Here is a 19,973-nt window from a genome sequence, read left to right as displayed (position 1 = left end):
GCTCCTTCTCGCCGGAATCAGCTACGGGACATGCGGCGCAACCGTACTCGCCTGCAAAACGACGGGACCTTGGCTACAAGGTCTCTTCCTCGTCGCCTATTCGCTGAACAGCGCGGCGGCAATTCTCGCCCTTCTTCCCGCGTACGACTGCGCAATGGCGTGGCTTCCCGCGCGCACGGGACTTGGCGCCGGGCTCGTGTCCGTGGGCGCGAGCGTAGGCTCCATACCGTCGACCCAATTCGCGATAGCACTCGAGCGCCTTTATAACAGAAAAGCGATAGACTGCGGCACATTGCTTTTTGCATACGGCCTGGTCACATCAGCGATGACTGCAACAATATTAGCATTGCTTACTCACCCGTGGAAGAATGGGATTCACGTGACGGCACCCGGAACTAAAACAACGAAAATCAAGTGGAACGTACTGAAATTCAAACGAATGTGGATTCTAATGCTCGTGCGTCTCCTATCGCTTGGCCCTCCCTTAGCACTCGAAAGCCGAGAGCAGGACCTTTTCACAGCATTCTGGAGAGAGTCGAATCCGCCTCTTGAATTGCTCTCCTTCACGTCGCAGATTCTCAACCTCGTGGGAACGATCTTTTTCGCTGTCGTATCCGATTCGCTCGGTCCCACCCGTCTGTGGGTCGTCGTAACCGGCATCGAGACAATCGCAATCGGTTTTTTACCCTGGTTCATGAGCAGTGTTGGATCGTGGAGCCGTTACGCCGCCTTGGCTGCGTACGGTCTTCATAACATGGTGATGCCTGCTTCCAATACCGTTATTGGAGCGGTTAGTCACGAGTTCTTTGGACTCCGTTTGGCTACTGAAGCTCTTGGGGCGCTTCATTTGCCTTTTGCCGTGGCCGGCTTAGTTGGGCCCGTCGTCATGGAAACTATGTATCAGATGTCAGATAAATTCGTATCGTTTCTGTACCTGTCTGCCGGATTTTTTGGCAGTGGATTAATAATGTTGGCGCTGTTGCACTCCTGCTATCGGTCGCCTCGTGAAACTGAACGTGAAAGAGAAGCGCAAAGAACAAATTAAATATCCGCTATTTATTAAATTAATACTTCTTTTTTTTATTATTATTTTATTTTGAGCGTCGGTCCAGGATGCTTTTGCCGAAGTCGCGCGTACCAATTGGGAACGTCTTCCTTAGTCTAAATAGAGACTCAGATAGATGTATCTGGGGATGCAGTGCCTACTGACAAAAACTGTTGGAGGTGGATTCGAAGTACGATATTCCGAGCCTGCTGACAACGTAGACTGAGCTTGAAGACCAGCTAAAGATTTTCTCAGAACTAGTCATGAACTTCGCCTAGCTAGCGGCTCTTGTAGCATGCCATCACGCAAAATATGCATGTACAGTATTATAACTAAAGGATAATGCTTTATTCTCAGAGAGTCATCGCGTATTTAATTTAAAACACGCAAAAAATACGCGACGACAACACAATGATCACCATATCACGCTGCGTTCACGGGACTCTTCACAGTATGACGCACTGGTTTCGACGCGACGGTACTAGCTTCTTGATTTCAATGAGTTCTACAAATAGCCAAATATACATATACAACGCGCTAAACTTTTTTTTAGTCACCCTTACGAAGTTTGATGTCTCCAAGCATTTGCAAATTGCGATCAAGTTCTACAAATAGCCAAAATAGAACGCACTAAACTCTAGTCACCCTTACGTACTTTCATCTAATCTTCTCAATAACGAGAACACATTGGCAAACGGGACGTAGAAAAACATAATTTTTCCCGTCCTCCAGGCGTCGCCAAGAAATGAATCCTTATGACCGTCGAGTAGTGAAGAGAACTTCTCGCATTCCGATTCGAAGCTTTCCGGCGGGGGGCCGTTCACAATAACGGCGGCGAAAACTTCACTTGCGTCTCGAGAAAATAGGGCATTCCCATTCTTTGTAGCGTGGTCGATAACAGCGAAAGCTTTTTCAATCTGGAAAAGCATATCATTCATCTTTTCGGACTGCGTTGACATTTCCGCGATGAAATAGTGGTGAGGGGGGACAATGAGGTCTCTGACGGTGGTCGATTTCTGCGTCGCGTGAGACCAAAATGCGTCGCAAGCCTTGCGTAGGCTCGTCGTGGCATACGCGGCGGAACTCGAGACTAGCAAAAGGTCCGGCTTCACCACGCCTATTTTAATTAATTAAATAGTTATTGCACCAAGTCATTGGCCAGATGCGTAATACCTTGACCAGACGCTTTCGTCGAACTTGAATTCCCAGCCGCAGGGTTCCATTGCTTCGGGGTGCTGATGTTGAGCTGCTTCAGCAGCTTTCGCAATGGCATCATCCGATGTTGCCCGATATCGTATTCAATCACACTCGTGCAGGGACCCCCGTTTATACTCGGGTCGTCGAAAAAGCTCTTGAAAAATAGCTCGTAGTGTAGTCTGTTTTGGGAAATTGGCCCCGTAAGCATCTAAGCACAAAAATTGTTATACAAATGTCCGATGAAAAATTGGTGCTTCGGAAATCCGAAAACCCAGACCCTCTTTGCGCGCGTTAATTAGGAAGTGTGCTGGCGTTAGTCTGGAGTCTAGCCTCTTTCGTGAAAGGGGCTGAACTCCAGACTATGCTGGTGTGGTGGGCCGGCGTGGTGTGCGCGCGTTTTGGGTGCGTACCCCTTCAATACGCCGTGGACGTTCATACGCTTGTTTACGTCAACAGCACGTGCAGTAAATTACTTTCGCCCCTGCAGCTTTGTAAGATTCTGCTGTTGCACGCAAAAGTCACGTGAAGCCGCGAAGAACGATCTGATATGGCAACACGTGCGAATGATGTAACTTCGCGTTGTACCTACGGCTACCGCCAAAAAATAAACCGTGTGCGAATGTGAGCGAGCGGAAACTTCGGTGCTTTTTGCGAATCGATGGGATCTCCGTCGGGAGCCCCTACTAGTAATGATAGACTATTACCCGGTACTCGACCGCTGCTGCTCGCAAGCACTTATCGCAGCTTATTTTCAAGCTACAGTGTGGCTGTGCGCTACAATCACTAGGTTTAACGGTTTCGTAGAAGAGTCCTGCGGTGCAGCGAAGAGTTCTTCACAACAACTCGCTTCCAAACCCATCTGGCGAAAAAACACGCTTTCAGAAAATGCTTACGTGATGTTTTCCTGCCATAGACAACTTGCGCGATTCACTGTACAGCGACGAAAAAAGCGATAGAGGATTGAAGGATCAAGTGCATGCGCAAAGAGCAAGCGTTGAACCAGTTGAACATGCCGAGTCAGGTCCACCGGACCCAGAGATATAAGAGGGAAATTAATCTCTGGTGCTGCAAACCAGCACTCCGTCATCTCGTGAAACTGAACGTGAAAGAGAAGCGCTAAGAACAAACTAAATAATCGCTATTTATTAAATTAATAAATCTTTTTAATTATTTTATTTTGAGCTTCGGTCCAGGATGCTTTTGCCGAAGTCGCGCGTACCAATTGGGAACGTCTTCTTTGGTCTAAACAGATACTCAGATAGATGTACCTGGGGATGCAGTGCCTACTGACAAAAACTGTTGGAGGCGGATTCGAAGTACGATATTCCGAGCCTGCTGACAACGTAGACTGAGCTTGAAGACCAACTAAAGATTTTCTCACAACAGCGATTTCCTTAGAAAGTCTTCATGACATGTCAATAATTAATCAACTAACTCTCCTCACTTCTCGCTGGTGTAGAAGTCGCTCTAAATCAGCCGATAGGGAATTCTTTGTTTTCAGTAGAGCGGCCTTATCGTTTTTCAAACGCCTACAAGAAAAAATTCCCTAGCTACTAAGCTCTAGTGTAAATAAACACTAATTACTTGACTTCGTCCTCTAGCGTCTCCAGATGTCTCTTTTGTACGCCTATCTGTTGATCGCGAGTCCGTATGGTATCGACAAGGTAGTTATATGGCTGCTGTGATCGCTCAAGAAGATGATTGCTCTCGTCAAGCTTAAGAACTATGATACGTATTCGTACATCATCGTACTACATATCCTCACTTGATGTGACAGCTGATCGATTTTAAGTTCTCCTTTATCGACGTTCTTCTTCAGCAGCGCATTCGTTCTCTCCAACTGAAGAACTCTTCGAGCCATATGCACACTAGAAGAGACAACGCCAACAATTCCATGACTGCACGCTGGGCACATGAAAAAAAAATCTCACCTGTGTTGTAAACGTCGTTTGGCCGTACTGGGGACGTTTGCTCCGTAGCCGTACGAGAACAAGACGCGCTCCGCTTCAGCGTCGTCAGAAACTAAAAAAAAACACGGTAACGTCCAATAGGCTAAACTTTGATGAGATAAAAATGAGATAAAAATCCTATTATACTTTCAGCTGCTTGGAGAATTGTTTCGTCCAGTTCCGTCTCTAGTTTCTCAAATGCCGTCAGCTTGTCTCTTTGCTGACTACATCGGGCATCCAGCTCGCTGATTCGCTTATCGGACGCCGATTGTAAAGCGTAAAATTCCTTTGTCATGACGTCGAGCTTCTCTCGTAGTTTCTCGTTCTCCAACGTCATCTTTTTCAAGCCGACCGACTGCTCTTCGAGCACCAGCTGAGCGCGTTCCGTCTCGAACGACTTTAGTCTCAAGTCGCTTTGCAATTCACCCGTCTTGCTGTCCAACTGCAACTGAAGTCGTCTCACTCTAAAAGGAAAGACTTCAATAACAAGGACATATATTGATAGAGATGACACTCACTCTGAAGCCAATTGATTTGCCCGCGCTTCGACCTCTTGAAGAGACGTGACCGCCTTTTGTCGATCCGCAATTGCGAGATCGCGAGCCTCGCGAAGACCACTACGAAGAAAAAAAAACTTAACTTAAAATTAGCATTAATTAATATAATCATATTTTAACGTTTTCTCTCTCTCGTATATTTCCTTCATCGACGCTTTCAGCTGATCCATTTCCACGCTCGTCTTGACGCGCAATCGCTCGACTTCGTCGCCGAATCTCTGCTCAGAATCCGACCTGTACTTCTCCCTATACGCAAATGAACAATAAATATAAACAGTACATTATCGATACACGTGCCTCGTAGAAAGAAATTTCTCATACAATTCCTCCCGAGCTCGTTTCGCGTCGGCGAGATGGGTCAGAGCGTGTTCGGCTCTTTCCTCGGCGAAACGAGCCCGATTCGTCGACTCTGCTATCTGCTTTGTCAGGTATTCCTTGTCCTGTTGAAGAAGCGCGAGCTTCTGTCGTTGACTCGTCAGTTCCTCTTCGGCTGCCTCCTTGTCTTTGACAGCGTTTAGAGTCGATACTTCTAATAGGGAATGAGCGTGCTGGAGTTCCATTAGGGTTTTTTCTAGCTCGTCTCGTTCGCTAGATTGAGTGAATAGATTTAAAATAATTTTTTTATTTCTTTTTACTTCTTCACTCGGTCGTAATTTATTCGCTTGTAGTCCGCTTCCATTATTTGGCTTTCCAAGTCTTGGACTCGGAGACGAAATCGATTGGCCGTCATTTCCAAATCGGCAGCGGACGCCGACTTCTCAGACAACGCCTAGTATACACACGTGCAATCAAAACGCAAGGATAAGAGAAAAAGATTCAAACAAACCTGTCGAAGTTCTTTCGCCTCCTCATCTCTCGCACGCAAAGAGCCAGACTCGGTCTCCAAACGATTTCGCAGCTGAGCACATTCCGTTCGAAGAGGCATGCACAGACGATAAATTTCCAACTATAAAGAAAAGAACAGGCTCAAGTCAAGAAAGAGAAGAGCTCATAGGACAAAGGAAGGTCACATAACAAAAACTTTCAAAAAATGAATTAATATTTCCAATTAATCACTAATTAAATTAAATTAAATTAAATTAAATTAAATTAATTAAATTACGGACCTGAACTCGCTGCGAAACAGTCAGCGAAGCGGGATCGAGTGACGTCATCTCGCGATGTTCCTCTTCGTCGATGAGAAAGATTTGTCGAATCAAATCCGACTCGATTTGTTCGATGCTCGATCGATCGACGTCCAGCTGATCCTGCTTCGTCTTCAGCGCGTCGATTTCGCGCGTCGTTCGCGCGCGAAGTCGGCGCGTTTCGACGCGATGCGCTTCGAGCGCGTTTTCGAGTTTGAGTTGGAGAATTTGCTTTTCGTGCGTCGTTTCGGCGAGCGTTTCGCGCAGCTCGTCGATTCGACTTGCGTTCTCCGCTTTTAGGTTGTCGACGACGAGATTTTTCTGGGCGATTTCGAGTTTGAGGAGACGAATGCTGTGCATGAGCTGGCGCTTGTCTAATTCTTCGCGCGTCACGTTGAGACTCGTTTCCGTTTCGCTCTCGGTCGATAGAAGCGACGTCTGGTGCGAGAGCGTGGCTAACGATACGCCAAGGAGAGACGATTCAAATTCATCCGCCATCTTGATTGCGATGACGTCAGGAACCTAAGTAGGAGCCCGTATTTCTTCGAACATGGTTCAGTCGTGTCTGCGTTCGGCTGCACCGCACGCTCCACGACGATTGTCAGAGCCAAGGGCATCAAGTTCTACAGGTTCCCGCGCGACAAGGTTCGTCGTAGCAAGTGGGTTTTGGCGATGAGAAGGAAAGATTTCACGCCGAACGACCACACCCGCATTTGCAGCCAGCATTTCGCCGGGGTACACCTCAAAGCGCGCAGACAACAGGAATTTTAGGGGCTAAGAGTGACATTCCTACGTCTCCGGCGTACATTCCGTCACCTCGTCGCCAAAGAGAAGAGCCATAAACGCAGATTTAGACCGACCTAAGAGAGCACAGACGATCTCACGAAAGCGGAGTTGGCCACTACGGCAAGGTTCCCGCTAAAAGTCCCAACCAGACCACAGTCACACGTGACAAGGACACGTGCTTGTAGCTTAGTTCATTCATTGCTGCATGCGTTTATGTCGCCGTAGCTGAGTTTTAGTAGACTACTTCTGAACGTTGAGTCGAGACATGACAGAGCCGTGCTCCACGTTTGGAGTTTGACGGCCAAACGAGCTGCGACGATAGCAAATTTTACCGCCACAGACGGACTTTGTTTAGCGCACGTTTCGAACACTTGTAGCGCTTGCTCGCTGGTCGGCTTGCAGCCTCTCGAATTCCCAAGCACAACGTTCAAACCAATAGAAGAGAGTAAGACGATATCATCAGCAGGCAAGTCGCAGAAAGAAGCGTTACTACGGTTAGGAGCCGGTTCCAAATAGCATTGCACGTGACTACCAAATCCAACATTCCACAGGTCTTCGCACGTGTGACTTTCATTCCGATGCACCTCAATTTGACGTATAAGACAAGCTTCGACTGCTTTGATCCACAACTGCCCCAAAGGGCTAAACAGCGGTAGAGCATTTAGGAATCCAGAGCACGCGGGTTGCGCGTATCCCGTTGCGTAATTAAACGTCGTATTCGAACACGGCAACGCGCCATCGAGACACTTTCCGTACCAATTGCAATCGATGCTCGAACAGTTTACATTAGGCAACGACGTGGGGACCCACCCCCTTTGCGTGCAAATCTCGCACGCACCTGACGAGCAAATAGTCGAGCCATTGAGCAATAAATACCGGCGTTCGGGTTGCGATACAAAGCACGGCTGACATCGACACGAGTCGGAAAAGCATGTCGTTAGGTGGCCTGTAGTCGAGCAAGTGATCAGGAAATGGGCGGATCCGTTGCTATCGTTCGCCGCACAGAGCGTCTGTTTGGGTAAGAGTATGGTCTCCGTTCCGTTCCAACGGTAATAGCAAGCAGCGACATCGCTACTAGCAAAGGAAGCCCCAAACAAAACAATGCTCGCGACGATGACGATCGACCGTCGTGGGCCTCGGAGATGCATAATCGAATCTGCGCGACAAATGACAGTCCCGGCCACTTCACGCATATAGCTAATCAATGTGGAGAAGATAGAAGGTACCCCCCTAGGAAGTTCCATATCATCGTGATTCATTTCGACCGCAAAGTGGAGGTCTCCTTTGCGACCACTATCTAACCGATTGTGTAAACACCATTCGCCACACCACCTTGACTAAGTAGACTTTCCTTTCTGAGCGACGTACGTAAACAGCCGGATCTAAAGGCGGACAATTTTTAGCTCTCAAACTACGACACACGGTTTCCTACCGGCCGCACCCAGCATTCCGCCGTCGACGGCGTCGTTTCCGGTTGCGGAGGCGTGGTCACCGCGGGATTCCGTTATAAAAACGCGATGCACTCGTGTAGTGTCCAGTCACACAGGACTATACACAGAGAGGTCACAATGATCGTCGTTCTATTTGTCGCTATCGTGATCGCCGTCGCACGCGGTAGCAACGACTGCGGGCCGATCAACGTGGAGAGGTTCGTCGCGTTTGCCGACATCATCGTGCAGGGTCAACTTGTCGATTCCCTCACGCACGTTCCGCGGCCGCACGGTGCGGCGAAGAGTCATGGACCTCGACCGCTTGCTTCCAAACTTCGCATCGACTGCGTGCTCAAGACGAACGCGTCGCTCTCGACGATCACTCGGCGTAATCACGTCTTCGTGGAAAATATGAATGATCCCGGTCTCTGCACGAGGCAAATGCACGAAGGCGATAGGGCGACCTTTCTCCTACACTCGTGCGATCCCAACCGCCGACTATGTCAGTTAGTCTACCAAGGCTTGCAAAGGGTAAACGGCACTATCTTCCGAGTATTGCATGACAAGGAGGCTCTTCTTACACGATCTTGTTTGTTCAACAGGTAAATGTCGTTAGGGAGAAGTTGAACTTGAGAGCGAACGCGTGCCTGACGCGAGGTCAGTCGTATTGTTTTCGCGAGAATTTCTGTTCCAATTCGAGATCCCTTTGTGCAGGTCGGGAAACGACGACTCCGACTCCGCCCACGACGCAGCCGGAGACTCCAACATCTGGCCCCTATGATAACAGCGAGTGCGGTCGCACCGACGATCCAATGACCTGGCACGCGACGATTCGAATCGCCGGTCGCGCGGTCGCCTGCGACGGTGCGGTCGTCCGGCCCAAGTGGGTTATTACCTCCGGTAAATGTTTGACGAACGCGGCGGGAGTGGTTGCCATGGCAACCGTCAAAGTCAAAGTCGGCAATGCGAGCTATTCGGTCGAAACGATACGAATTCGTCACGGTTTCGCTCTGCTGGAGATCGACGCCGCCCTGACGACGATGACACAGCCTCTCTGCGTGATGAAATCGTCAAAACCACCCGAGGGAGGTTACGCAAAATGTTTCCTCACTCGGACCACCGCGACTGGATTCAAGCGGAACTACGTCTACCCGGTCGTTCTTAATCGATCGAATTGCGTCGTAAGCAGCGGAAAGCGTCTTTTGGTCGTCGCCACAAACGACGTCGAGGAGGAATCGGAATCGGCGGAGGCTTCGAGCCCCCGGCGAGGTCTGCCGCTCATTTGCCGCGTGGCGAGCGGCCGAAACGAGAAATGGCATCAGGTGGGAATGGCAATAAAAAACCGCTACGTGGACGCCGATTGCGGCGGCACGCGAGGCCAACTCTTCTTCGAGCTCGTCCTCGAGCGTCACGTTCAAAACCTGCTAGGAAGTTATTAAAATCTTTTTTTTTGGCTTGCTGCTCACTTTTACACGAAACAAAATGTACTTCTTTAACGCTCTAAATAAAAGACCTAGTTAAGGCGTAAGATGGATCCGTCCATTAAATTAGGTAAAGGGGTGTCTGCTTAAGGGAACGCACCTGTACAACTTGCTCGGGCTTCAAGGGACCATCCTATTAGTGCAGAGAACTGTCAAGGAATCCTTGGGGACAGGTGCACTCCATAGGGGAAATTAATAAAGGATATTCGTCGAAATTTAATTGCTGACGCAGGACGCCGCCCAGGACGAGATCGACGTCAAAGACGCCTGATAAGAGAGCGCAAATGGAGACGAAAATCTGACTAATTTAATAGGAAATACCAATTCCATTCTGCCAAAATAGCCGACACCGTTCGCGGTCTTCGGGACACGAAAGAACAATGGGACAAGGCGGCGAACTCTAAAAGCGCAATCAGACGTCGACGCGCGGAAATAAAACAATTAATCGAACAACCTGACCTCGTCACCTTTCGACGTCCGCACGCTGGGTGGCGACGTCAGGACCTAGGGGAAGAGAGAGAGAGAGAATTAAACAACGCCCATGCGCGACTCTCTGTCTACTTTTCCACCAGCCGACTCGACAATGACATTTAGCTGGGATGGAGCCGGCTGAACGTTGGGAGTGGCGTAGAACGAAGAGCCCTAAAACGCCCGGGTTCCAAAGCGCCGCGAGACGACCATATATACACATTCTCGTACGGCGAGCAGACGACGATCGCGGTTTCGTAGCGTCGTCTCGAGGGAGAAATTCATCGTCGTCTCGGCGTCGACGTCGCGCAAGGCGAACGTCTTCTCGTCGAGAAGCCAACGCTCCTTCCAACTCTCGACGAGCCAATCGGGCGTGACGACGTAGTTGCAAACGGAGACGGCGCAGAGGAATTTGAAGGTGCGCTTAACCTATCGCGAGAACGTTAGGTTATATTAGGGGAAAGAGAGGGGTCATGCCTTTCGCGCTATCAGGTGCGTGCACGACGCCGGGGAGTCGGCCACAGTGCCACCCATATTGACAAGCAGCTGTCAGTGTAGACGACGTGAAAATGCGGTTGTCTATTTACATGTTTTTTTTATGTTTAAATTTACCTCGGTTAGACGACGAACTTCGCGTCGTTCGAGACCGGTGAAGACGACGCGAGGAACCGGAGTCAATTCCGATTCCGAAATCCTAATAGGAAGGGATAGAAAGTCTAAGGGTAGGAAAAACATCCTCACTTCGGAGTCTTCGCATCGCTTTCAGACGACTACAGTCAAAACATACATAGGAAGGAAGTATATACTTAATAATACATGTTTGGCGACACTAACATTTCTTTTTCGTTTCCGTTTTCGAGACTCTTCGTCTCCGCTCGTCTCCCAGCATGCTGCGCGTTCGAGGAAGTGTTATTCTAACCTAGCCTCCTCTTCGTCGAAAAGTGCATTTACCTAATAGCTGTCGTACCGTCGGTACGGTCGTATTTATTTCTAATTCGCCTTCGACAGCCACGCCGCTCACTTCGTATCTCCGCTCTTTGACGTCCGGCACCTTTCCCGCTTAGAGAACGCATATGTCTGTCGCGACAAAACGCTTGTCCGTGTATATTATATTACTCAATACGATGTCGACGAGCCACTTGGCATTCACGACGACTAAGTCCCACTTAAGCGCCTTTTCATACTTGACTCCTTCAGCGCTGAAAAGAAAATAAGTTGATAAGAGAGACCGGAGGAGCCAAGTCGACCTACCAGTGACAGACAAGATGCGTATTGACTTTGGATAGAGTGAGCGTGTGTTTTGCGCCGCACGTCATTATCATCGATCGTACGTAGTCCCTGTCCGATCCCTTGTATCCGCTATAGGCGATAATCTGCGAGGAGAGAGTCTAGAGACTAATTGACTAATTTTAAAATGTTTACCATTGCTTTGCATTCGGTGACTGCGACGGGAAACGGAACGGGTAGGTGAAGGGATTTGTTTGGTCGAAACGTCTTCTCGGCCAGGAGAACGTCGTTGAGCCAAGATATCGTCACGATTTTCTTTCGATCTTTCAAAGCCTGAAAAAACAAGGAACCCAAGAGATATCATCAAATATCGGGCCCCCTTATCCTTTATGTACCCTCGAAAAGAGTTTTCCCTTTTGGTGACAGGCGAGTAGGTGCGTGCACATCCACTTGTCGTAGTTCGGCAATACGGTTCCGCCGCGCGTGGCTATGTGCTGCGCGTACGCGTAGCGTCTCGAGTAAGAAAAAAAGACGTATTTTTTTATCCTACCTTTTTCCACGTCAACCGCGTCTCCGCGTCGACGAATCCTTGGTAGTCGGAGATGACGAAGACGCAACCGGCTAGGTAGGCTAGAAGCACGCGCTACGTTATTGCAACTTCATACAAAAAGAACGAGAGTCCTGTTCTAACCTGAAGTCTCTGCCCTCGGTGAAACAACTATTTCGTCTACGCGCGTAGTCACTGGTGACGACATTGGTTTCGTTACTTGCACAACCGTTGCTTCTTTATCGTCAATATCCGGAATTTTCTGGTAGGAAATACAAGAAACGCTCTCATCATCATCCTCTTCTTTTTCTTCTTCTTCTTCTTCTTCTTCTTTGACAGGATCAGTTCCCGTCGTTTCCTTGACGACAGCAATCGCTTCTTCTCTTTCGACTTCCTCCTCCCCCACAACGCCGTTGACATCGACACTTCCCCCCGGACTCTTCCTAGGTTCCTCGTCGTCGCCATTGGTTCCTTTATCTCCGCCGACGTCACGATCTTTCGTTTCAAGCGTAGGCACGAAATCGCTTTCGAGCGCGAGTTTTTCGTTCTTGATGCTGGCGACAATCCAATCCGGCGTCACGATTTTGACGACGTCGTCGTGTCGACGAGCGCATTCGTACTTGGCCTACGAAAGAACGCGGTCCAGCATTCCGATCGAAGACTGGCACGCGCGACTCACGCCAATGGGACGAGGCACTAGAAGATGCGTACAATTTGAATCGAATCTCGCCTGACATCGGCCACCGTAGAACGTTATCATCGCCCATACGGCATCCCTATCGAAATCGGACATCTGAAGGGAAGAAAACTGAAGTATGGACTTTTAAAAAAAGGTCAATAATTCTCGTACCTGCGACGGACACGCGACGATCCCGGAAAACAGACGATTCGGTCGAGGAGAAAACGGTTCAGGTCTAAAAAGAATCAATCTTTACTCAATTAATTAATTAGGTAAATTAATTAAATTAATCAATTAATTAAATTAATCTCGTCACTAAAATTTATGTGTGAGGGCCCTTATAAGAGAGGTCTGCGTACGCGTTTTCTCTATTTACCTGAGCAAAGCATTGCACTTGACGCACATCGTAACCCATTCAGGCTAGAAACGTAAGAAACCGCGAATATTTTTCTTTTCTAATATAGCGCGTTTCTACCGTCACTACGACGGCGTTCGAGCTCGTGCGCTCCAAAGACGAGGCTTCGGCGACGGACGCGATGACGTGCGTCACTTCGTCGCTCGTCGGAGTGAATTCTTCCGCGGCGCCGCCTCCTTCGAGAAGATCGAGGATCTGACGACGAAGGAGAGCTTAGTACGAGTTTCCCACTCCTTTGCGAACCTTTTCTTCTCCGTCGCACGCGAGGAAGAAGCGCACGGAAGCGAATAAGTTCATCGGCGTGACGTTTGCTGCAATGACGACGTTCCCGGATGCGAATAGACAACTACAAGGAAGCCTATATATATACACAAGTACAAAATAATTTTCTAAAAGCGCGTTACACGTTCGCCGGCTAGAACAGTCACATATTCTCATTCCTACCGAATTTACCTCTAGCTAATGTAAAAAATAGATCTAGCCCTTAACATTCAGAGAATTAGCAGTCAAAAACAATAAATAACGGATGTAAAATACTCCACAAATAGTTGCAATTAAATTTGGATCTATACCTTCTTTCAATTCTATACCAATTCAGATAATAGTGCAGGGAGGGGACGACGAAATCACAGAGAGAGGCTGAAGGGAATATAGAGCGAAGGGCGGGGTCGGGAAATAATAAAATCACTGAGGCGGCTGTTCAACCCGACCAGCAGCCTCCATTTTTCTCAATAAACAAAAAAAAGACCATCTGCTTCGTGCTGCCTATCTTTTTCAATCTACGGGGCCGAATCAAAGATCTTGAATATTTCGCTGTCGTCGGCTAAATCGCCCAAGTCGCCAAGATCTCCCAGGAGATCTTCGCTACCGTCTAAAAGCTACAAAAAAAAGAAATAGAATTCATTCCTTCTCTCAAATTGATTATTCTTACGTCAATTCCACCGTCATCGGCGGACGGAAAATTTCGCACGGACAAAACGTTCGCCGTAACCGAAATATTGCTCGGCGGCGCATTGGACCCGGGTCCGCCCGTGCAAAACGTCGAAGGATCAATATCAACCTAAAAGAAATAAATATATAAATCTGAGAAAGAAATTGTCAATAACACTTACCAACGGAGTTCCAGGATTCCCAATCCTCTCCCCGTCCGCGAGAGTCGACGTCGTCGGAACGCTTCCGACCGATTGCGCCGGCAATTGTTGCCCGCTTCCGCCGACGCCACCCGGACCGAGAGGAGTTCCGGGTCCGCTTCGCGTGCCGGAACCACTCTGATCGACTTTCTTCGCCGAAAAGGGCGGCATGAGAGGCTGAAAATTGGGCCCAGACGGCAAGCTAGGCGGAGGCGCTTGCGATTGTTGTTGTTGCTGCTGCAACGAAGGCTGGTGCGGCAACATTGGTGGAGGACCTGGTTGCTGTTGCTGTTGTAGCTGTTGCTGTGCGGCTCGCGGAGAGTAAGTGCGTTGATAAGGTGGGGGGAAACGTTCTGGCGGGGGCGGGGGCGGCGGTTGGTGTTGCATTTGCTGGCTAGTAGACTCAGCCGACGTCTGATAGTGAGGGTGATTGTAGTCTGCGGACGAGGGCGGGTGCTGTCCGGTCGACGCCGCCGCCGACGCCGACAGCATGGGCAATCCGGCGCCGGAGCCGTGGGGACGTCGATCGGGAAAGCGAAAGCCGGCGACGTTGCTATCGTCGTCGAGTTTTCTCATTTTGGCGAAAGAGACGCCGGCATCTGCGCGCACAAACGATCAAACTATAAGACGAGAGTTGATGAATGAAAACGCGTACCGTCTGGCTCGGATTTGACGTTTGCTAGAGGAGTGACGGGCTTCCAGTGACAATCGGGATCGATCATAACTTCATCTACGTCATTACTTCTAAAAGAAATTATCGGCGTGACGTCATCATACATATGATGCGGTATCGCATGCACTCTCACTTTCCAATCGTCGTAAGAATTCCCCAAATAAATTGATCGACTTCGATGTACTCCAGAGACACCGGTTTGCTATGAGGAAGAAAAAAATAAGAAACGCGTCATCAACGCATACAGTGTAAGCACGCACCTGCAAACAGGACACTTCCACGTGCCTCGTTCGCAATTCAGTTGAAGATACGACTCAAGATCGAAACACTGAAATAATTTTTATTTATTTATTTATTTATTTATTTGTCTCTCTTCTGGACTTCTTACCTGCACGTGTCGACATTCTCGTCCTCTCGCCGGAAACGTGATTCGTCGGAACGAGAGGGGGCACTTGAGCGACACTTTGATGCTCGTCTGCTCGACGCCCGTTTGATTTCCAAGTTGATTCGTCGCAGCGAAATTGGCTCGAACTAGAGAAAAAGAGAAATGAAAATTTTTTTCCCCAAAACGTATTTATCTCATTGACTTTTCTGTATGCACAAATCGACGGCGAGCAGACGCTTCTTGATGAGACTCTGCAAAACGGAATTAATCGAGGGACGATGAACCAATTGGAGGACGAATAGATGAGACTAGAGAGAGAGAAGAGAAATAAAACGTCACGCGCAAGAACAAATAAGCAAAACCTACGCAACAGCACGCCGTCACGGAAATTTGTATCGTATTGCGTCCAGCCTGGCACAAATTCTTGATGTAGAGCGGCTTGTGAGCCGACCGTCCGTCTCCCTAATAAAAAGAAAAGAGACTATATGTTACGCATTCAGTGACGTCATCACGCGTACCCTTTCGATGTGAACCGGATGCGTATTGACGCTCACGCTCACGGCCGCCGGCCAATTCGTCTGAACGAGCTTATCTTCGTGATGATAGCACTTGAATTGCAATTCGAGATCGGAGCTGAATACATAATAATAATATATAAATAATAATAAACTTTGCTCTGAATACTGACCGAGAATCGAGAGTTCCGTACACTTGATCTTTCAAAAAGAACGCGTGATTGCTCACGGACAAATTATGCTGAAGCCGAAACGGATTCAAAACGGCGCCGTCTCGCACGGGAAAAGACAAGCGAAGCGTTTCTAGAAAAAAAAACAACAACAACAACATACACGCGTGAATCTCTCAAAAATACAATAAATTATTACCGGGCTTCGTTTCGGGCTCAGGCTTGATTTCGGGTCCCCCAGACGGCGGCGGCGGCGGAGGCGGCGGAGGCGGCGGCTGTCGATTAATCATCCCCGACTGATCGGCGGGAGGCGGATTATAAACGGACGAACCGTACGGAGCAGTCGACGTTCCGACCATTGGTTCCTGCCCAATGGGAGCTCGTGCGCCGCCCGGACCGGGATAGGGAGGCAACGACGGTCGACGCGGCGCCGCCGGCGGCCCCTGCGTCATAAACGGCGACGGATAGCTCGGCGGTTTAACGAATTGCGGCGATTGCGCTGTTGCGATGTAGCTTGGCGGTTGCCCGGGGAGACCCATTTGTTGCGCGTCCGGTTGAGGCGGCGGCGGCGGCGGCGGCGGACCGTACCCGTATTGTCCGGGACCCGAAGCGTACGGCCGCTTTTGTCGCTCGATGAATTGCTGCGGCGGAAGACGATTCGGATCGGGGAAACCCGGCGGAATGCCTTCGGGAGTGCCGGCCATCTGGGGGAAAACGGACGATTGGCCCATGCCTTGGCCGGGCGGCGGACCGTAGCCGTGTGGAGACGGTTGCTGGTGGAGAGGCTGTTGGTCCGAATAGCCGAACGTCAATTGCTGGGGCCGGTTGAACGGCGCGGGAAACGATCTCATTCCCTGCTGTCTATGCTGCTGGTCTGCTTGTTGCTGTGGCGGGGGCGGGGGCACCTGAGATTGCTGCGCCTGCTGCTGCTGCTGTTGCCACGTCGGATGCTGCGCGTACATCGGCTGATTCGGTCTCGGTTGACCCGTCGGCGGCGGACGCGGATAAATTCCCTGTTCCATTCCCTGTCCCGGATACTGCTTCGGAAAATACGCGGCGGGACCGGGATACGATCCCGGTTGCTGTCCGTGTCCGCTCACGTGCGCCTGATGAGCCAATCGCCGTCGCTCTTCCTCCTGCTGTTGAATTCGCGCGGTGGCATGCGCCGTCGCCGTCGCCGTCGCCGTCGCGGCGGCGGCAGCAACAGCGGCGGCGGCCGCCGCTGCCGCCGGTCCACCGGACGCTTGACCGGTGCCGTCAGGGGGAGGCGGCGGCGGTGGCGGCAGACCGTTTCCTCTCGTATTCCCAGGCGCAAAACCTCCTTGATACATCGGATTGTCCGACGACGGCGGCGGTGGCAGCGGCGGCGGCGGGGGAGGGGGAGCGTATCTCACTGTAGCACCGGTTTGCTGAGGCTGGGCGCTCATTTGCGCTGATGAAACCGCCGACGTTGACGTAGTCGTAGTCGAGAGCGGCAGCGGCGCTCCCTGTTGTTGTTGTTGCTGCTGCTGTTGCTGCGTTGCCGATACGCCGCCCCACACCGTTGTGACGATGGATAGCGATTGGCTGTTGTGCGGACCGGCGCCCTGCGGCGGCGGCGGCGGCTGCGAGGGTGGGGGCGGGGGGATGTGATTTCCCTGCCAGTTGACAGTACTAGAGAGGAAGCGTTCAATTCAAAGACTTATATGGAGAAGGGTTACGCACCTAGGACGCGGGGTGTGAGAGAGTTCCTGAAGCGGTATAGTGGAGTCGGAGATCAAGGGCTGCGGCGGCGGAACTCGGTCCGCCTGCATAATATCGCCGCCCTGCTGCTGTCTCATGAATTGCAAACGACTTAGATCGTCGAACCAGGACGAGAGCAATGCTAGGAAAAATATAAAAGAAAATCAAATCGGAAAATCATATCAATATTATTTCTTTACTGTACTTACAGGAGAACTTGGGCGTCAGTTTGTTGCGATGGGACGCGCACACGGCCATCAAGCGATAGGCTACGCACACACACACACACACAAATTAGACAAGTGAATTAGACTTGATTGGATTTGAAGCGCGACGAGACTAAACCTCAATACACTAAATATAGGACACCCACAACCCCCTCCAAAAAAACGGTCAAAAAGAGCGCGTCTCACCTAAATTCAAGTCGTATCCTGGTTGCCCGGCGACTTTGTGTATAACCTGAAATATGAATCCGGTTAGAGACTATTAGGATGAGAAACCGTTCAAAGGACAAGAACGCATTCCTCGACCGGGTTTCGCCTCATCAAGGAAGCAACCACTCAAAGATATTAGTAAGAAAACGACAGAGATATCTCCTACGGGGGATCGTCTAATGCGTCCTAAGAGGGCATCCTACTACACTAAAGTACCACAGTAAAACAAATAGAAAAAAAAAAAGAGAAAAAGGATCGCGCACGGGATTCGATCCCGCGACCCCTCCCCGCGCACGAAAAAAAAAAAAGAAAAGAAAAAGGATCGCGCTCTTCGGGATTCGATCCCGCGACCACCGACCGTAAGACATGCCATGAGACCCTGTTCGAAAGGCTTCTGAAAGGCGCGCTCGTCTCGACACCACTCGAGCAATTCCTTAGCACTCGACGCGAACATCGCCTGTGTCTCCAAGTACTGATGAATGCACTGGAGACGTTCGTTCGTCTGTTGTATGTGCTGTTCCATCGTCGGAACGCCGCCGGGGCCCGGCACGGCGACGTTGCCGGCCGCTGCGGATATAACGGGCGGATGCTGCATCGTCTCCTAGGTACAATTAGAAAAATAAATAAAAACTCGTCGATCGTTGTCGTCGTGTCGTCGATTGTTATCGTCGCGGCGATTTATCGCTTCGCGGGGATTTTTTAGCGCTTCGAATGTCGTTTTCTGACGCGTACGTGTCCGAAAGGGGCGACGAACCCGGCGTTTCGTCGAGGACGGACCGCCCCTTTCAGTCAAACCGCAATTTTTGCATGACAATCTCGATCTCGAGCGCGAAAGCGTACGGAAACGACCGCGAAACAACGTCCGTGGGTTGCGTTCGAAGCGTTTTTAGGGGAGGGCAATCGCGTGACGAGGGTTAGAGAGAAAGAAGAACGTTCGATATCGCGGGCGCGTAGAATCGCGTTACCTTCGCTTCCTCGTCGATCGTCTGTCCTTCGCGTCACCCGCTCGCACTAGACAATAGAGCGTCAGAAGCGAGTCGATCAATCGCGAGCGACGAACGAAAGGGGACCCCCCAAGTCGACGCGTTTCTTTCCGAGAGACGAAAAGAAACGCGTTCGGGTGTCGAACCGGTTCTAAGCGCCTATTCGTGATCCCGCAAGCGAACCAGTCGCGGCGGATTGACGCCAGGGCGCGTAGCGAGAGAAACGATAAATCGAATTTCGGGCGGCAACGGGGGGAGATCATCACAGACGCGGAGATCGCGCACAAAGAAAACGCTTCCGCCATGATGCTGATTCGGCGGCCGCGCGGCGAGCGGCTTCCGAAATACGACCTTTATCCGGCTATTGGACCGTTCGACGAATCAAACGAGAATTAGGGGGCCCCCGTTAGCGATCGTTCTTGCGAAGGAATCGGGACGAGAGGAGGCCCGTTATATCGCGTATCTCTCTCTCTCTCACCGCGTTTAGCGCGACGTGCTTCCCGCCTACGGTGTGTCGAAGCGCGCTTCCTTGACTACTTCGCTCGCGCGTTCGCTCTTTCGTTCGCTCGCGAAGAAAAGGGGGGAATGCCACGTGATCGAACGCGATGGAAAGTTTTATTTAGCGCCCGTTCGTTTCTCCAACAAACACAAACACAAGGCGAAGGGCTCGCCGTCGCGTCTTTCCCACGAGATGACGGGGCGCCTGGCGAACGCTTCTGTTTCTCTCTCTCGAAAGGGAAGCGGCTTCTGTGTTCTCACCTCGTTAGTGGCAAATGGCGGACTTTCGACCGATCAGGTGAATTACGCGAAAAAATTACGCAAACTAGCCGCGTAAGATCAACGGAGGAGGAAAACGGCCAGCGTTCGTGTGGGCGGTCTCATAGCCTCTCGCGCTTGGCGGAAGTGTGACGAGCTTGTCAGCTCTCGGCCAATTAGGTAGCGAGTTGTTAATTCGTCAACGACGCACTGTAGCTGATTGGACGCCGCGGCGCGTGCGAGGGACGCCGAGTCTTTAGCTCTTTCTGCACGAACGGCACGGCAACTAAAACGAATTCT

The 19,973-nt window shown here is 50.4% G+C and overlaps 5 protein-coding genes and 1 long non-coding RNA gene across 13 annotated transcripts; 2 read left to right on the top strand and 4 right to left on the bottom strand.

Annotated features, from left to right (window-relative positions):
* Positions 1–410: 410 nt before the first annotated feature.
* On the bottom strand, positions 411–6,383 carry LOC136187019 (progesterone-induced-blocking factor 1-like). Its single transcript, XM_065974523.1, has 20 exons — positions 5,855–6,383; positions 5,575–5,694; positions 5,384–5,517; positions 5,042–5,336; positions 4,869–4,990; positions 4,710–4,808; positions 4,339–4,655; positions 4,174–4,264; positions 4,008–4,110; positions 3,827–3,957; positions 3,687–3,771; positions 3,534–3,635; positions 3,136–3,484; positions 2,219–2,450; positions 1,701–2,162; positions 1,609–1,650; positions 1,465–1,550; positions 1,211–1,284; positions 1,072–1,161; positions 411–1,010 (listed from the first exon to the last, which is right to left on the bottom strand). The coding sequence occupies exons 1-13, from the start codon at positions 6,368–6,370 to the stop codon at positions 3,410–3,412; spliced, it is 2,190 nt and encodes a 729-aa protein (XP_065830595.1). The 5' UTR covers positions 6,371–6,383; the 3' UTR covers positions 411–1,010; positions 1,072–1,161; positions 1,211–1,284; positions 1,465–1,550; positions 1,609–1,650; positions 1,701–2,162; positions 2,219–2,450; positions 3,136–3,409.
* Positions 6,384–6,734: 351 nt separating this feature from the next.
* On the bottom strand, positions 6,735–9,503 carry LOC136187240 (uncharacterized). Its single transcript, XM_065974808.1, has 2 exons — positions 8,091–9,503; positions 6,735–8,040 (listed from the first exon to the last, which is right to left on the bottom strand). Exon 2 carries the CDS (start codon positions 7,915–7,917, stop codon positions 6,850–6,852), a length of 1,068 nt encoding a protein of 355 aa, XP_065830880.1. The 5' UTR covers positions 7,918–8,040; positions 8,091–9,503; the 3' UTR covers positions 6,735–6,849.
* LOC136187239 (uncharacterized) lies at positions 7,914–9,616 on the top strand. The gene is made up of 3 exons (XM_065974807.1): positions 7,914–8,619; positions 8,691–8,745; positions 8,803–9,616. Exons 1-3 carry the CDS (start codon positions 8,176–8,178, stop codon positions 9,525–9,527), a joined length of 1,224 nt encoding a protein of 407 aa, XP_065830879.1. The 5' UTR covers positions 7,914–8,175; the 3' UTR covers positions 9,528–9,616.
* On the bottom strand, positions 9,510–13,343 carry LOC136187237 (PAX-interacting protein 1-like). Of its 6 annotated transcripts, none has more exons than XM_065974805.1 (23): positions 13,149–13,343; positions 12,966–13,100; positions 12,867–12,910; positions 12,662–12,725; positions 12,491–12,604; positions 11,956–12,436; positions 11,815–11,894; positions 11,660–11,758; positions 11,460–11,597; positions 11,289–11,410; positions 11,154–11,236; positions 10,989–11,096; positions 10,872–10,927; positions 10,779–10,807; positions 10,650–10,731; positions 10,515–10,583; positions 10,269–10,466; positions 10,131–10,211; positions 10,029–10,073; positions 9,891–9,969; positions 9,776–9,836; positions 9,670–9,708; positions 9,510–9,588 (listed from the first exon to the last, which is right to left on the bottom strand). In XM_065974805.1, exons 1-22 carry the CDS (start codon positions 13,341–13,343, stop codon positions 9,690–9,692), a joined length of 2,382 nt encoding a protein of 793 aa, XP_065830877.1. In that variant the 3' UTR covers positions 9,510–9,588; positions 9,670–9,689. The 6 variants fall into 6 exon arrangements, with proteins under 6 accessions (XP_065830877.1, XP_065830876.1, XP_065830872.1 ...); XM_065974804.1 differs by having other exon boundaries at positions 9,511–9,601; XM_065974800.1 differs by having other exon boundaries at positions 9,511–9,601; positions 9,670–9,836.
* LOC136187242 (uncharacterized) lies at positions 10,233–10,990 on the top strand. The gene is made up of 3 exons (XR_010669895.1): positions 10,233–10,455; positions 10,530–10,585; positions 10,659–10,990. It is a non-coding gene; the product is annotated as an uncharacterized lncRNA (long non-coding RNA).
* On the bottom strand, positions 13,245–19,827 carry LOC136187236 (zinc finger MIZ domain-containing protein 1-like). Of its 3 annotated transcripts, XM_065974797.1 has the most exons (19): positions 19,677–19,811; positions 19,396–19,620; positions 18,900–18,945; positions 18,293–18,535; positions 17,914–17,959; positions 17,710–17,769; positions 17,483–17,642; positions 15,978–17,431; positions 15,782–15,911; positions 15,612–15,726; positions 15,460–15,555; positions 15,296–15,401; positions 15,097–15,239; positions 14,969–15,036; positions 14,842–14,910; positions 14,691–14,779; positions 14,018–14,634; positions 13,837–13,965; positions 13,245–13,783 (listed from the first exon to the last, which is right to left on the bottom strand). In XM_065974797.1, the coding sequence occupies exons 4-19, from the start codon at positions 18,527–18,529 to the stop codon at positions 13,685–13,687; spliced, it is 3,618 nt and encodes a 1,205-aa protein (XP_065830869.1). In that variant the 5' UTR covers positions 18,530–18,535; positions 18,900–18,945; positions 19,396–19,620; positions 19,677–19,811; the 3' UTR covers positions 13,245–13,684. The 3 variants fall into 3 exon arrangements, with proteins under 3 accessions (XP_065830869.1, XP_065830868.1, XP_065830870.1); XM_065974796.1 differs by lacking the exon at positions 19,396–19,620 and having other exon boundaries at positions 19,677–19,827; XM_065974798.1 differs by lacking the exon at positions 19,396–19,620 and having other exon boundaries at positions 14,691–14,776; positions 19,677–19,827.
* Positions 19,828–19,973: the final 146 nt, after the last annotated feature.

The sequence above is a fragment of the Oscarella lobularis genome, chromosome 5 (assembly GCF_947507565.1).
Source record: "Oscarella lobularis chromosome 5, ooOscLobu1.1, whole genome shotgun sequence".
NCBI classification, from domain to species: domain Eukaryota; kingdom Metazoa; phylum Porifera; class Homoscleromorpha; order Homosclerophorida; family Oscarellidae; genus Oscarella; species Oscarella lobularis.
Note: the sequence above shows the minus strand (reverse complement) of the source record. Positions and strands in the feature narration are given on the sequence as shown.